The 15,561-nt window shown below is 43.6% G+C and overlaps 1 protein-coding gene across 1 annotated transcript in view; it reads right to left on the bottom strand.

The window, feature by feature from the left end:
• WDFY2 (WD repeat and FYVE domain containing 2) overlaps positions 1-15,034 on the bottom strand; it is a 63,667-nt gene extending 48,633 nt beyond the window's left edge. The window contains exon 1 of the mRNA XM_036379069.2: positions 14,810-15,034. Within this exon, the coding sequence (XP_036234962.1) occupies positions 14,810-14,946 (137 nt within the window). The 5' untranslated portion in view covers positions 14,947-15,034. The remainder of the gene's footprint in view (positions 1-14,809) is intronic.
• Positions 15,035-15,561: the final 527 nt, after the last annotated feature.

Below are 15,561 nucleotides of genomic sequence, written 5' to 3'. Positions count from 1 at the left end.
ATCAAAGATGTAGCAGTTAGATTTTTTTCATAGCAGTTACATTTTTTCATAGCATCAAGCTGAATATGCACTGACTGAACAAGAAGTAAACTTCTCTGCAAGGCAGGATGGATAATCACACATTCATGTCATTCTTTCTTTCTACAAGGAAGTCTTTCCATTTCAACTTCCAGCTTTAGCAGATGATTTTTCCTAATTTTTTCAGATAATATGTAAACAGATCATGTTGCCAAATAGCAACACCACTGTCACTATGATTTGATTTCAGAAAAGAATATCAGTTTCTCAGGAAGGAGAGAGCTAAGTTAGATATTTTGTTCTGCTACTTTTTGTTATGTCTACAAAATTGATAGCTATTTGTAACTTAATTTTGACTCAAAATATGCTTCTCTCAGTCTATGGTTAAAATTATTGTTTCTACAAGATTTTATGCAATGGAGGCCAAGTAGAATTTCTATTTGTGTCCAAAGTAACACAGTGCAATGTTGTAGTACAGTAAAAGCAGCAGAGTTTGTAGAAAAATACTATAAATATTATTGTACAACTCTTATGTCCTGGGTATTCCAGACATACATGATTTAAAGGAAATTTTGTTGTTTCCTTGATCCTCTGATGCCTTAAAAAAGCAATCATAATCTTATAACAACTCAAGGCTGGGCTAAAATACTCTGACACCATTTCCTTAGTGTCAGAGGACCTGTACCAGAGAATTTCAGATCAACAATCTTGAGAACAGTAAAGTAATATTAAAAACTAAACAAGAAACTTTTCCTAGAAAATACAAAAGGCTCCTACAACAAAATATGCCACACAAGAAAAAAACCAAGAATATATAAATTCCTTCACAATCCCAGAGGGAACAGCAACAGACTGTGGAAGACAAGGCAAGTCCAATAATCCTTGCCACTGGAAAGCCTGGCTCCAAGACACAAAACCCAGCTTAGCAACTTGGGTCAAGTTCAGGAAGATAAGAACACAGCTGCCACAGGATAGCACCATGCCAAAGAGTGTCAGAACAATGATGCTGCATCCAACATATTTTCTGACTCTGCTGCTGCCCCATCCCGTTACTGTGGCCATGACAGCTAAGGGAAATCTATCATCCTTGTGCAGAAGTACCTGCACTCACTCCTCCAGGAATCCAAGTATCACCTGTCCTCTTGAAATGCTCAGCTGATCCCACTCCCAAGGTCAGCAGCAAAACTCTCAAGTGACACTGGAGCAGGATGAAACCAGCCACGACAATTTTGATGTTTGTTTGCATATTGAAGCAAAAGGAAATTACGATTTCTTTCTAATAGGAGACACATCACTCTCCCCAAAACAGTGGGTAAAGGAGAAGAAAAAAGAGGACTGAAATACTGTGTGAATCATTCACCAGATACTCAAATGGAAACAGCTTGTACAAAAACTGTAAGATTATGGAAGAGACTCCCCACAACACTTCGCCTCAACAACACCTTTAACTTCTATTACATTATCAGTGTCAGTTAAACTAGACAAGGCTTGGACAAGAGAGACCTTGATAGTTATAGAACAAGCATCTCTAGCTATAAAGTACTTTCTATTGAAAATGTGCTTTGAAGACTAATTTAATTATTGTGTCTGAAGTTTCCTTGCTTTTTTTAGTTAGAGGAGCTCACAAGCTATTGAGGCTATTAGAGGAGCTCACAAGCTATGAAGAGGAAACTATTCCTCTTCATAGTTTCTTTGTGGCATCACCAGTTTTATTAGGAAATGGAAGTTTCTTATTTTCTGTTCTCCTTGAAGTTTTAATACAACCCGCAAAACCTATCTGAGTTTTCTACAATAATTTGGCAGCAATACCAAATGTATGGGCAGAAAACTGCTTGGGGTAAGGTCTGTGACCACTGTACATCTGTCTTATTTCAGGTATTTTAAGAATTGAAAGGAGCACAAATGTAATTTTTATGACTGAAGGTCTTTTCATCAAAGATGTAATGCTTAAGTAAAACTTCCCAGCAGAGGGTCTCTGGATTTCCTCGATCTTCTTCAAGCTATGCTCTAGATTTGGATGGCCCTGATGAAAAATTCTCTCTTCAGCACCTAATGTCCAGCTGTCGGTGTTTCAGATGCACATGATTGGTGACTTGTATATCAAAATTGGTCATTACTTCAGCTTAGCACTGTTCTATGACTTCAAAAATACAGGACCAAAGCTTCCACATGGCCTGAAACAGTGAAGGGACTGTCACATTTATTAGAACAAACCTGGGTAACTTTTACTGGCAGGCACAATGCAGCTGCAATGACACCAAGCCCACTGGAAGGATGCCACCCTGGGATGGTGTAAGCAGGGAAGGAACTGGCATATAAGGAAGCATTCATGTCCCATCTCCCAGACCTACGGGACATGCAATGCTCTTCTCAAACTGGCCAAAGATACATCCCTGGGTGTCAGAAACAAAGACTCATGGAGAAAACATGTCTTGCCAGCTATTGGGGAATGCCAGAAGATGTATCCACATTGGTTACAGGTCCAATGCTTGGGCCTCCTGTGGTGCAGGAAGTGAGCACAGACGTCTGGCTAGAGAACTTGGCCACAGAGGCCATGAATGCCACTTCAGTGCTCCAGCTGGGTTCCAGCCCTGGCTGCAGCCCTGCAGGTCACTGGCTAATGTCGCACACAGGAATTTGGCAAGCACATGCACTTCTGCTCAGCACAGGGGCCATGGGACACCTGTCCTCCTCTGGATGTCTGGCTGAAGTTATCTTGAGAAGCTCAAAATACTTTGGTCTCAAATTCAGGGTTTTTTTAATCTTACTGTTACAGATCTCCAACCACCAGAAACATTTACAGGCATGACAGCTTCAAGGGCTGAGTCTTGTTTAAACCAGTGGCTTAGCTGGTTTGGGGTTGTTTTTTTTTAAATCACAGAATGAATTTCCTGTAGGCAATCTGATACCCTACCAGGAGGAACAGCCGCATGACCTGGGTGCTCCGGGAGATGTGAAACACACCTACATTAATAAGTGACACAGGCCTGGGACCAGCCTCCAGCAGTGAGGCCACCTGGCAGGGAAACAGCAGCTGCATGCGAGCTACATCCTGGGAACAGTCCCTGGTACAAGCTGACTTCCAAACCCTGTATGGGCCCTGTTTGATGCTGTGCAAATTGGCTCGTGGCAAGAACAGTGCTTGATACCAACAAGGAGACACCACAGCCAGCCAGACCCCCATGCTTGAAATATACTCCTGCACTATTTAATTGATTAGAAATACAGTCACTATAGCTGCTGGCCATGGGTTCAGCAGCCCATTTCTCCCAGCTGGTTCACAGAGCCATTAAAAAAAGGAAACAGTATTGATTCCTGTGCACACCAAGCATCTTATTCAATACTGGGCTTGTCTAAAAGAACAGGGAAGTGAGAACAAGGGGTTTGGTGCTTACCCTCACAAGAACTCTTCTTTCTTGTTACATTGTACACCACAAGATTATCTCAAGGTGGTCCATATTTTTCCACTTTCCCTCCATTTTTATTAGTCTGATGTCAGTATAATGGCATTGGTCAATAATTGAATAAACACCATTTTTCAGCTTGAAGTTATCATACACAGCAATAAAAGGAAATGAAACTCAAAACAAAAAGATGACCATTGCCAGGATAATGCTTCAGAATATCACAACAACCAGCTTGCAAATCAGGAGTGTGCCTTCAAACACAGGCAGTATCATTTACTTCTGGAAAAATACCATTGAGTCTGAGGTGTAAATACATGCATACACACCACTTTTTGAAACCACTGTTTGCACTTTCTAATCCACATGCTAAACACAAACACAGATCACTAAGTAATTACCCATGCCCTTTGCTTTTCCTGTCTCCAGAATTGTTGTCAGTGGTTGTTTATCTACTTCTCCCATATAATTTTGCATACAAAACACTTGCCTACACACTTAATACAGGTTTTGTGCTTAACACCTGTTTAACAGTTAACACCTGTATAACACTTTTTTCTAAAAGAATTTGACTCTTAAAACCATGTAAAAATGTCTGCTCATGTCAAAAAGGGCATGTGAACACAAGTTTGATTTTAGAGCACAGGAAAGACCACAGGAAACAACAACCAAGGCAGACCAAGCTGCTGGTTAGGTTTAGCCATGCTTCCTGCTGGTATCCGCAATAATTGCAGTCCTTGGGCCATCCATTCAGGTTTGTTCACACCTCATAAAAACCAGACAACAATGTTCATGCCTACTTCCTTGAAGAAGAGGTTTTAGGTCATCAGGTTTTTAGAAGAATGACTATAAGCTGTGATCAAAAGGGTTCTGTGGATGAAACTAGTTGGGGATGACAACTTCTTGGCTTGGTTTCCTGGTCACAAAAACTTACTAAGGAAATCCTCACCAGGCTTCTCTTTCATCTAGTAAAGAACAAAGGAAGAAGGAAAAGAAGGAGCAAAAGCATCTGAAATCACAGAGGAGCTTTCAGAATTCAGATGAAAGTCATGCATTTTTCAGCCACTACAGCATGTAATTTTTTTAAACAATCAGTACATTCATAGCTCCCTTTTCCTACTCCTTTCTCTGGTATATAATATGGGTTAGCAACAGTATTTGTGAAAAAGTTTATTGCTGGAAACCAAAGGACCTTGACCAACAGCATTCACAGCATTTCTTATTTAACAAAAAAAACCCTACCCTTACTTTTCATCTTCCACTCCAAAATCAACACTTAGTAGTACAAGCTACCAAGGGATTTCCCCCCTTCCCCTGGTCTTGTGCTCCCCAACCATATTAGCAAACATAAAGATTGTGCAAAGGGGAAGATGAAATGGCAAACACAGAGGTCTAAAATACTCCCCAAGAGCAGTCTGCAGCTAGGCAGCCTGTAGAAATCCTGCCTGCAGAACAGCTGAGAGAAGATCTCTGCAACAGCCCATCCCAACATGGCTCCTCACCTGCTGGTGCTTCACAGCTCAGACTGCCATGGTACTCCAAGCGCAACAGCAAGGTCACTGTAATTTTATGTGCTTTGGCCTTTTGGCTACAAATAAACTTGGCAACAACAGAGATCAGAGTTTCAGGCTGGAAGTTCAGTGTTTGTATGGGTCTGTCCCTGCTGGAAATCTGGCAGGATCATTTATCAGTTGATATTTTCAAAGCATGATGATGGATTAATTTATTCACATTCATTTACTGGCAGTTACAGAAGTTACCAAGAAGAGATCAGTTTATGAAGTCTGATTCATTTCCTGAAGAGAAGAGACTGAATTCTTCGTTGGAAATGGATTAGCGCCTATACATTGTGTAACCAACCTCTGTATGTAACAGATAATTCCAAGTTTAGTGGTCTACCACCCACTGCAGCTGATACTCTTACATGAGCTGCTTTCCCTGCTTGCTCCTGCCTGAGGGAATTCAGCATAGGTCCATTCTTAGCTGCCAATGCCAGCTCATGCAGTCTCAGAAACTTCAGATGTAACAGAACTTAGAAAACTTGAGGTAATACCAGACAGCACTAAAACTCCCAGCTGCTAAGGCAACACACATGACAGCCGAGGCAAGACTTTGGTAGACCCAAAATACTCTTTTTGGGCTGAATTGTAGTTGTTCTGACAGAATGGGACATAGGTCTCAATGGAGCAGAATAAAATATGTCACTTGACTGCTGCAAAAAGTATTAACTTCTTAATTTCAGTAATTAAATTTTGTATCAGGGGCCAATAAAGTCAAAGGTGTCAATTTTGATTTGACAGATACATTACCTCTTCACCCTCTGCCCTCAGCACAATTAATGTTGACACTGCTCTAGTCCTCTTTTCCCCATGTTAGTACTACCACATTGCCCTACTTAGATCTCTAGTTTTTATCAGTATTTGTTTCTGCCTAAGCTAAAGTAAATTGTTCCCATGGCAGATTAAAAGCATAGAGAGCATTTATCTCTATCAGAAAAACACAGGACTATTCAGCAAAGACCCTTTCACCTCCCATTAAGCTCCTGGCCAGGAGAAAGCAGGTTATGGTGAAGCCTGATCAAGTGCCACAGGAGTCTGAAGCAATGGGACCAACATGACAAGAACAGGCACAAGGGCTGTATGCCTGATGCTGGAGAATAGCACAGGCATGACCTTTCCTGCTGGACTTTCAGTAACTGCAGAAGGACAATCATACTTTGACAACTGCTTATTGTTGGTGGAGCTGCTGAAAGAGTGAGTGAAGCCAAGGAATGATTCCTAAATCCAAACAAGACATGCAGAGGACCTCCACTGCCATCAAAATGCTGCAGCTGCCTTTAGCCAACCCTGCATGCAGCAAAAGCTAGGCTGGACCACAGGCCATTTGCCTTAAAGCTGAAAGCATCTCCTTGGAAATCCTACTTTTATTCTATACAACTCAATGCACATGGTGCTGCAAAACATGAAGCCTTTGGAATGTCAATTTGAACCGGTCATTGGATGACTCCACAGCCCACGTTTGCTCTTGCAGTACACAGAGCTGAGAGGAGAGGCTGAGTTTTTCTCTGTATTGGATGGGAAAAATGAATGGGGTATGGGAATGAGAAGATATTGATTAATAACACTTAGGATCAAGAAGAAAATGATAAAGTGAGGATAATTTGGCACATAAGCAAAATGAGCGCAAACTTTAAGGCCCCACAAAGTGTTCCACAAAGCAGATGCGCCTCCTGCTTAAGAATACAATTAAAGCTTTATTTGCTATTATAAGTGAATTTGAAGCCAAAGGTAAATTTACCACATTTGCACTCACTGCTAGAGGTGCAAAATCTCATTATCTCTCACGTTCTCAACATGGGCAAGGATTTTCTATCCATATCCCTTCAAGACAAAGCACTGTACTTGTTCTGTCACCTGAATCCAGATAATTCAACCTGATGGCAAAATAGGCCACTTCACATTAGGACAGCCTTTTCTCAGATTTCTCGCCACAGGACTCCACTCCTAATGAAACCATGATTACATTCCTTTAAAGGTCAAAAGCATTGCTTTCTGGGGCTGATCGATCACTACTGTTATTGCAAAAACCTGCTAAGTATATTGATCTTTCACCTCACAATAGGAGGGTATGGTACAGGACTTGGAGAATAAAAGACAACATTAGACAAAACTTTGCAGTAAACCTGGCAGCAGAACAGCAGTGCTTTTACCCAGAACTGTGCTTTGGCATCGCCTTCGATTCAGTGCTCCAAACCTTAAGAGTTCCCTGAGAAACTTAATTTAAGTGGTGAATACACATGATGTGACAAGCAAAGCCCATATGTTCAAAGTCTGGCCAAGGTTAGTTACACAATGCTATTTCCTGCAGCCTGACTAAGAGAAAAATTGAAACAACACATTTTTTAGCCCAGCCTCCACAACTGCTCTCCCTCTCATGAGGATGAAGGCAGTATTTTGTCCATCTCAAATTTTGGCACAGTCTAATTTGTAAAATGTATTATTTGTTTTCTGACAGTCCAATATCAATTTTGGCCATTATTTATGCGCTGTTTCAAGCTATCAGGCATGCAGATTGTGACATATGAAGAACCCCAAGAGATGCATATGGCTTCGTTACTATGTAAAGGTCCCTGCCTGGAGGGTTGTCTGGTAAAGTTGCCCTCTCCTGCTTCTTCTTTCACAAAACTGTCCCTTTCCTTCTCCAGGATTGCTCCAGCTATTCACCCAAACTGCTTGCAAGGGTACCTTTAATTCCTGTGTGGATGTTTGTGTTACAGTTTTCCCATTCACATAATTTCTTTACCTCACCAAAGTATAAAGAAGGAAGCTTTGTTTTCTCTTTCCTAAAATGCTCCATTTAGGACAAGGCTCTGCTGAACAGGATGCACCCTGCTATGCATCCTCAATACTCCATGCCTGCTGCTCCTATTCCCTCCCATGGTGCCCCATCCCATCCTGTCACATCCAGCAGTGCATGGCTGCATCCATCACTCCTCACACGGTATGCAGTAGGGAAACAGCTGGGTTTTTTCTTGCTTCTGGTCTTGCAACAGACTGCATTATGGACTGCTGCAATTCTTATCAAATCCCTGGGCAAATACATGCAGATACCAGAAGCTTTATACAAACCCACTCATATTTGGGCAGAGTGTGATGAAGCAAAAAGAGCAAAGCAGTGTTTTTAGGTAAATAATCCTTCAGTGTCTGAGAGGTTACAGTGCACAGAACACAGTGATGCACAGAAGACACTTGTACAAAAGCCAGTTGCTCCCCTTAGGGAATTGCTCATCATTTAAGAAGCTTTTAGAGCTCCTGATCATGGAAGCACCAGCAAGCACCAACGCAGTGCCCCCCTGCTCTCTCCTTTCCATTTGATCTATGAGCTGCCATGTATTTTCTGACTTCTCTCAGGGCTGTTACAAACACCATTTTACAAAACTTGTGCCACTTTTGAGCAATTCTCTTCCACGTAGTATCACACAGCTAAAAGATCTTGCTGGGAAATCTATGCACAGATCAGTGTTGGCAGATACCATGCAGGCACCAGGGCAGCTGGAGAGAGGGAAAGAAAAGAGTCTGTCTCAGTAAACAAAATAGTGTAAAGTAGCTCAAACAAGCTACTGACATATTTCTATTGTGCTACAATGGTCACATGCTATTTGAGACCTTCAGTCTGCTAAGTGACCCACAATGAAAGGTCAGCCTTACTTAAATAGCTCAGTAGCTTCAAAACCATTGCAATTCCTTTAGTTTAAGATATTGTAGCCATTCTGTGTTGCAGCATCACTGCCTCCTCTAGACATCCTTATCTTGAGGAGAAAAACCAACAAGTTTCCTGCAACAGTGCATTTTTAGTTATATGCCATCTCTGTACTGCATCTCTTGACTCCATAACTGGCATTTGTTCTTCTTTCAGGGTCCACAGGCCACACACAGAGGTGGCATTGTGCAGTCAGTCCCCTCTTGGCGAGAAGCACTGTTCAGCTGCCGAACTGGAGAGACTGCAGGGGAAGGTCACCAAGCCTGAGAGATGTGAGACACTGATGAGAGATCCAGTCTCTGTGTAAACAGATGCCAGGGAAATTAAGATGGGGTCAGGGAAGACAAGCAGAAAAATGAGAACTGGTTAATACGGGAAGCAGATGCATCATCCCAAAACTTGCTGAATCAAGAACACTGTTCAGCAACAGGCAGAAAAAGAGGCTATCAGGAGGTAAAAAGAAGGTGTATTAAGTAGCTCTTCTTATTTCAAATAAAGCTTGTAAGATAAGATAAATTCACCCACATCTTTTATAGAAGGAATAATCTCTAAAACAGAGAGGGGACTAAAAGCCATTGCACCTCTAACTCAAAAGGCTCAAGCACCTAAGGTGCCACTCTCCCAACTGTGCTGCTGAAGCTGGGTCCAAGTCACATCAGAACACATTTTTGCAGCTGTTGTCTTGAAATTAAGACATGAACTTCATCACGGGGGCCCTTAGCTCAGAACAACGCAACTGAAGAAGTTTCATCAATCTGTGCATTGACCTACATGAGCTAGTAGTTTCAGGACAGCTCAGATCAGAGAGATGATACTAAATTCTTGTGCTTTAAATCTTTAACTGACACACAGGAGGAGAGCATCTTTAAGGCAAGGGATCCACAAGCTCGGACAAACTTCAAGAGGTGGTGGCAGAAACTGGCACAGAGAGTTAAAAAAGCAGAACATTGCAAGGTCTCCCACGAGTTAATAAGTGGAGTTTATCACTCCCAACAAGCACTCAGCAAGACATTTTATGTGCTAGTCTCAGATTTTGGCATCTCAACAGGATACATGTTAGTCAAATCCGGAACAAGTACTTTTCAACATCTGCAACAATGTCTGTTTCCAAGCACTTTTGGACCTCCTATCTTCTCTCTTAAGCCTCTTGCCAGCATCCGCTTCTTCCTTGCAAACAGCCAGCACTAACCTCCACCCTGACCTTTATTCCAAACACATACTCATCTAATTACGACATATCCAAAAAACTTAGTTTAAAAACACACACAAAATAAGAGAGCAACCAAATTCCATCTACAGCACTAGGTCTCTTCAATTCCTATCAACAATTTTATTGGTGACTGATGTTTTTACCAAAATTTAAAGAACCTCCAGGCTGGAACAAGTCCTTTTACACTTTTAAAGAGCATCCACACCTTCTGCCTTGCTTGAGCTACTGCTCATACTGCAATCACCTGGGTGTGAAACCTACAGGCTTAGACTGATAAGTACACACAGACAGCATCAAAATCAGTTCTCACAGCACCTGCACTTCTGCTGTGAGCCAACAGCCACACACAAGGCAGAGCAGAAATCAGTGATGTAACCCTGTGTTTAGATAAGAATTACAGACCTGTACAGCAACCACACTGCTGGGCAAAGCAATCACTTTCTACCACAAAGCAATCACTTTCCACCACAGGAGAAAGGAAACTCAGTTTACCAAGGGTCTGTGGTCCCTTGCACCCTGCTTGAATACAGCACTGTGTGAGAATCCTACCTTTCCATCAGAGCTTTTTCACAGGCATGAACTATGACACTGTATGCTCAATGTTCTGGATCTGGACAGGAAAACCACAAGGAGAAAAAGATTGCTTTTGATATACTTGAGGGTGGAAAGATCACAGTTCTCCATGTTAGAAGTCATGTCAGCACAAGGCCAAAGACAACTCCCACATTTCTTGTCACATACACATATTCACATTCCCAGTCCACTGTTAGTTTAGCAAAGAGATTTTCATTTACACAAGATGGACACTAAATTGTCATGCCCCCTAAAAAATCTGCTCGTTAGCACACCCAGAAGACAAGCCTTGGACAACAGGTGAAGTGCACATCTGTATTTAAAATCCTCAAACTGTAAACCAAACCTAGCAATACAAGCTCTGCACAGTTTTCTCTATGTGACATGAAGACACTAATAAGATAAGCAGTCTGGGCTCACTGTTTATACAGTGATCCATATGAAGAAGCTGAGACAACTGAGTTCAAAAAGAACTTAAGATAATACAAGGTAATAGAGAATACAAAGGTCTCTACTCCCTTAATAAAAATTAAAAAAAAGCTATGTGATAAGGGATAAATATTTTTCTCCTATATCTTCTCACCAAGAGACTAGAATGCCCATTTTTAAAATAAAAGGATTTTGACAATTTTCAGTTGACTGTGAAAACTTTTACTTCTTGTTAACAGTTCAAGGAGAACAGTTCAAGGAGAACAGTTCTTGACTGCAACACATACATTTAGAAGGTGTGTGGCATGGAAGTGAGCACAGAACTCCCACCCACAAGAGGGCACAGAGCAGAGTTCATAATTACCAGGAAGGCTGTTTACACCAGCCTCTGTGAAACTTTTCCTCACTTACAATCCAGCTAGGGGTAAAAAGAGAGCTATTGGCAAAGTGCAGGTTTACCACGATGACACCCAGCCCCTCCTGCCAGTCTCGCACGGTGACACACGATCAGCACAGGGGTGACACATGATCAGCACATCAGAGGCCCAGCTGAACTGGCACTCACGGCACTGGCAGGCTCTTCAGGCTCTTGAGAAACACACGAGTGTGCCAGCACCCGGGAGAACTGCTTGCACTGAGAGCTGGGTGAGTCAGTGCACTTGTCCCACCGTATCCCATGCTTAGGTAAGATTAATGACACTAAATCTTCTCTGGAGCATGGAGTTAGATATGTCTGAACTTGACATGCCAGTGACCTACTTTTCAGACATGCCCAACACCCACGTCTCCCTCTGAAGGCAACAAAAGACAAGGATGCTGTGCAATTTTGAAACACAAGTGCATGCTTTTAACACTGAGGAAGATGATGACAGCTTAGGATCAGCTGTGCACATTAGGAAAATCCCACTCTAGCTCCACATGAGCATACACTGCTATGGATCACTCAAGACTCTACATATATGTCTGTTGATTCCATGGCAGGGAAAGAGCATGGATGAAAGCTAGTAACTTCTTAGAGTCATCTTGCATTAGATTTATACATTCCTGGATATCAAATTTTGCCACTATTTTAACTCTCACCTGTCTAGACAGGTGCATCCTTTTTCTTAGAAGAAAAACACAAAATACCTTATCCCTCCAAAGCATCCCAGCTGTCCTGTAGATACAGGCTCAGTCTATTTTGCCCAGATGTAGAATTAGAAAACCCACTAAGATTAGGACACCATGAACATCACTCAATTATCACAAGTGACCAGGATTCAGAAGAGAAAATCTATGTGCATCACCTGTACAAATGACACATACTAAAAAGAAACTCCTGTTGGGTATACAAAGTTTTGAGAATCTAGTTAAATATGTAAACCTGCTTTGCCCCCCGCTCCCCCCGATTCCTTCTTTTCCCCCTACTTTTCTTTCTTTATGAGGAATAACCACACTCTCTATTATTACATAGTTTTAATTTTATTTCTTAAAATATATGCATGTATGTGCTACAAACATGCATGGCTATAAAATCCATGACTATGTCTGCAAGCCAAAGCTAAAACCACTTTTGTGTCTTTTAAAACCAGATAACACCACTGGTGCCATACAAAATTGGGTCCAGAGACCAAGCTAGCTCCTGCTTTTAAAGGTTTAGGTGCACAGGGCCACACCATGCAGCAAAGAAAACCTTTAAAGTGGCACCTAGCTGTTGGGTATGCAAAGACTACCAGCAACTTCAATAATGATGTGTTCAGCCATTCACCAGCAAAACAATTCCTCCTTCAGGTACAGAAGATTTCCAGCTTGAAGCAATTGCTGGAGATGTCAAGTCATTCCAGCTGAAGTTCTCCGCAGAGGTTTCAGAACATTTTCCTCATAGAAGCAGTGCATATCACAGGCTGGGAAATGTGGACAAAACTCACTTATTTGGTTAACAAGTAAAAGGACAGATAACATCTCCATAAGGATCTTTAACAGTTTCCAGGAAGCTCTAAAAGCCCTCCACATTCCGTGGCCATTAAACAACCATGTCAACATTGACAGGAGAAGGCAGGACCAAACAGGAAAAGGTGCCATAAGGATCTGCACAAGCCTAATCATAATATATGGGTCTTGAAAGTCTGACAAATTTTGCTTTCACCCCAGGTAGCCTAAAACCTGCAAGTTAGACTCCCAACCTCCTACTCTTCCAAGTCAGTTTTACTCTTAATCTTTTAATTACAATAGAAATGCTAATGCAAGGAGGAAATGAGAGACCCATCAACCAACATCTTCATGTCTGAATAAATAAAAGGCAGGATCATAGCTTGAGCATGTCAAGGATGCTGCAAACAAGTCCCGAAAGCAGGCACATTACCTGGTTAATTTCTTTAAACAGAAAATAGCCTGGGAACCTCCAGACTTTCCTAGTGTGAAACTCCTGACTTCGTCACTGCTTGTTTCTTGAAGCTGACATCTCAGTGGAAATAAAGATGTCTCATCAATTCCCTTCCCTACATAGAAGTATCAACCTGGAGCATCAATCTGTCATCAACAACTAAAGTTACATATTTTTGCTAAGGTGAAGGAAGATGCAGAGATTGAGACATCTATATGAGAGGAAATAAAGTTCAGGAAACCTTCTTACAGGTAAAAAGAATTGGCTAAGTAAGCCTAACAAGCTACAATGAACAAAAACAAGCTCAAGCTTTATTCAACGTCACTTTAAATACATAAAAAATGTGAAGACAATAAAACTGTGATCACATAACAATGTAAAACTCTACTTGAAGGTTCCTTTGACCTTATACTTGTTTTAAGTAGCTCAGCTCCTCCTGCAAGCAGGCATATGAGAGTTCACTTGGAGACCTCAGCTTAGGTGAACTTAAATGATCCTAAATTTGCACATATTTGACAGCTGAAAACTAAGTCACAGTGAGGACAAAGATGAAAGAAAATATTATCAGTTTTTCAGAAAGCCTGCAGAGACATGAAAGCAGACACTCAACAGGCACCCATGAGAAACAGTCCATCCAAATACCCGTGAGTATCAAAACATATTGACATGCTGGTCAACTACATGTGTCTTTCAATCTTAGGACACAGGTTACACAGTACACCTGAGCTGCAAAGAAACCCCGCCTAAAATAACTACTTATAGATGCTGCAAGAAAAATAAGCACTTATTTTGAAATAAAAGATTTCCAAGATAGAATTTTGAAGCTGCAGAGCTGAATTAAGTTTGAGCTCTTTCAGAAGAGACAGAGTTGCCCCTGGGCAGCCTCAGTCCCTGCAAAGCCCTGCTAAAGGGCCTGAAAGCATTCTCCTCCTTGGCAGCTTTTCAAGACGGGATTTAACTCCAAGATCTTATCGCCGATACATGGTATTTTTAAACAACTACCAAGAAACGTTTGGAGAGGGGAAACGGGAACCAAAACTACTGTTTCAGCCAATGCCACCACAATCTTCAGGCAAGGTCAAAGATCTCCACAGACTCTACGGTAGTCCTCGTGATGAAGGGGATCTCAAATCCCATTTTTCCCACGCTAAGAAAAGTCACTCAAGTCCTGCAAGTTTCAGCGGCGCCCCAGCCCGGTCGCTGTCCTGACCCACACAGCGGCGGAGGAGGAGCGCGACACTTCGCTGAAGACCCCTGCTCCAGGCTCCTTCCCCTCCGGGACGTGATGTCTGCCTAAAGGAATGTCCCCATGCTGGACCACCGCCACCTTGACGCTAGCTCGGGCTCCGAGCAGTGGAGTCTACAGTGGCACAAGGATGCTGGTGGTCTGCCTCCCCCATCCCTTCGCGGCGGGACCCACCACCTCCCGCCGGGGACAGGGCATCACCGTCCAGGACCCCGCGCCGCGGGCCCAGCACTGCCACCATCCCCGGCAGCAGTGCTGGGAGCTGACAGACCCCCGCCGCGGCCCCGCCGAACTCCCGCTCCCGGTACCTGTCTTCCGAGACGCTGATGACCCCGTCCTCCTTGGGCACTATCGCTGCCATGTTCACCACCTCTTGCGAGCCCTCCACTTTGTTGAGCAGGAGGGGCTTGCGAGTTAGCGCCTTGGGCTGGGGCTCCGCCGCCATGGGGCCGGCGGGCACCGCCGCTGCCGCCGGAGGAGGCTACGGCCGGGGGAGGGATGCAGGGAGGGAGGCGGCCCGCAGTGCCGAGGCGGAGGAGGGACTTGCCGGAGCCGGGCGCTCCCTGGGAAGCGGGGACAGCGCGGCGGCACCGCCCCCGAGCGGGCAGGGCCGGGCTGGGCTGGGTGGGGCGCGGTGCCCGGAGGGGCGGGAAATGGCGGCCCCCGGCCGCCATCTCGCAGAGCGGGGCTGTGGAGCGGCGCCTTCGCGAAGGGAAAGCCGCGGTCCGGCAGAGGTGGGAGCGCTCCTCTCCTGCCAGGGCTGCCCTCCCAGCACCGCGGGCCTGCCCCAGGGGCAGCCCGGGGAGCGCGCCCCTCTCTGAGCCGTGCCTGGTTATGGACTGTCGGCACCGTACGGCTCCGTGCGGTCCGTCCCACACTGCTGTGGTCGCCCGGGCGAAAATAAAACCCCAACGCGAGTAAAGATTAAACGGAATGTTGCGTAAAAGTAGCTGCATCCCTGTGTTTACATTCTCCTATCTTAGTTTTTCCTGGGACTGAAGGTAAACATGGGATTTTTTCTGCTGCATTAGACAGGGACGCTGGCAGGCAGGGCTGCAGC

This window comes from Molothrus ater, chromosome 2, assembly GCF_012460135.2.
Source record: "Molothrus ater isolate BHLD 08-10-18 breed brown headed cowbird chromosome 2, BPBGC_Mater_1.1, whole genome shotgun sequence".
Taxonomy (NCBI): domain Eukaryota; kingdom Metazoa; phylum Chordata; class Aves; order Passeriformes; family Icteridae; genus Molothrus; species Molothrus ater.
Note: the sequence above shows the minus strand (reverse complement) of the source record. Positions and strands in the feature narration are given on the sequence as shown.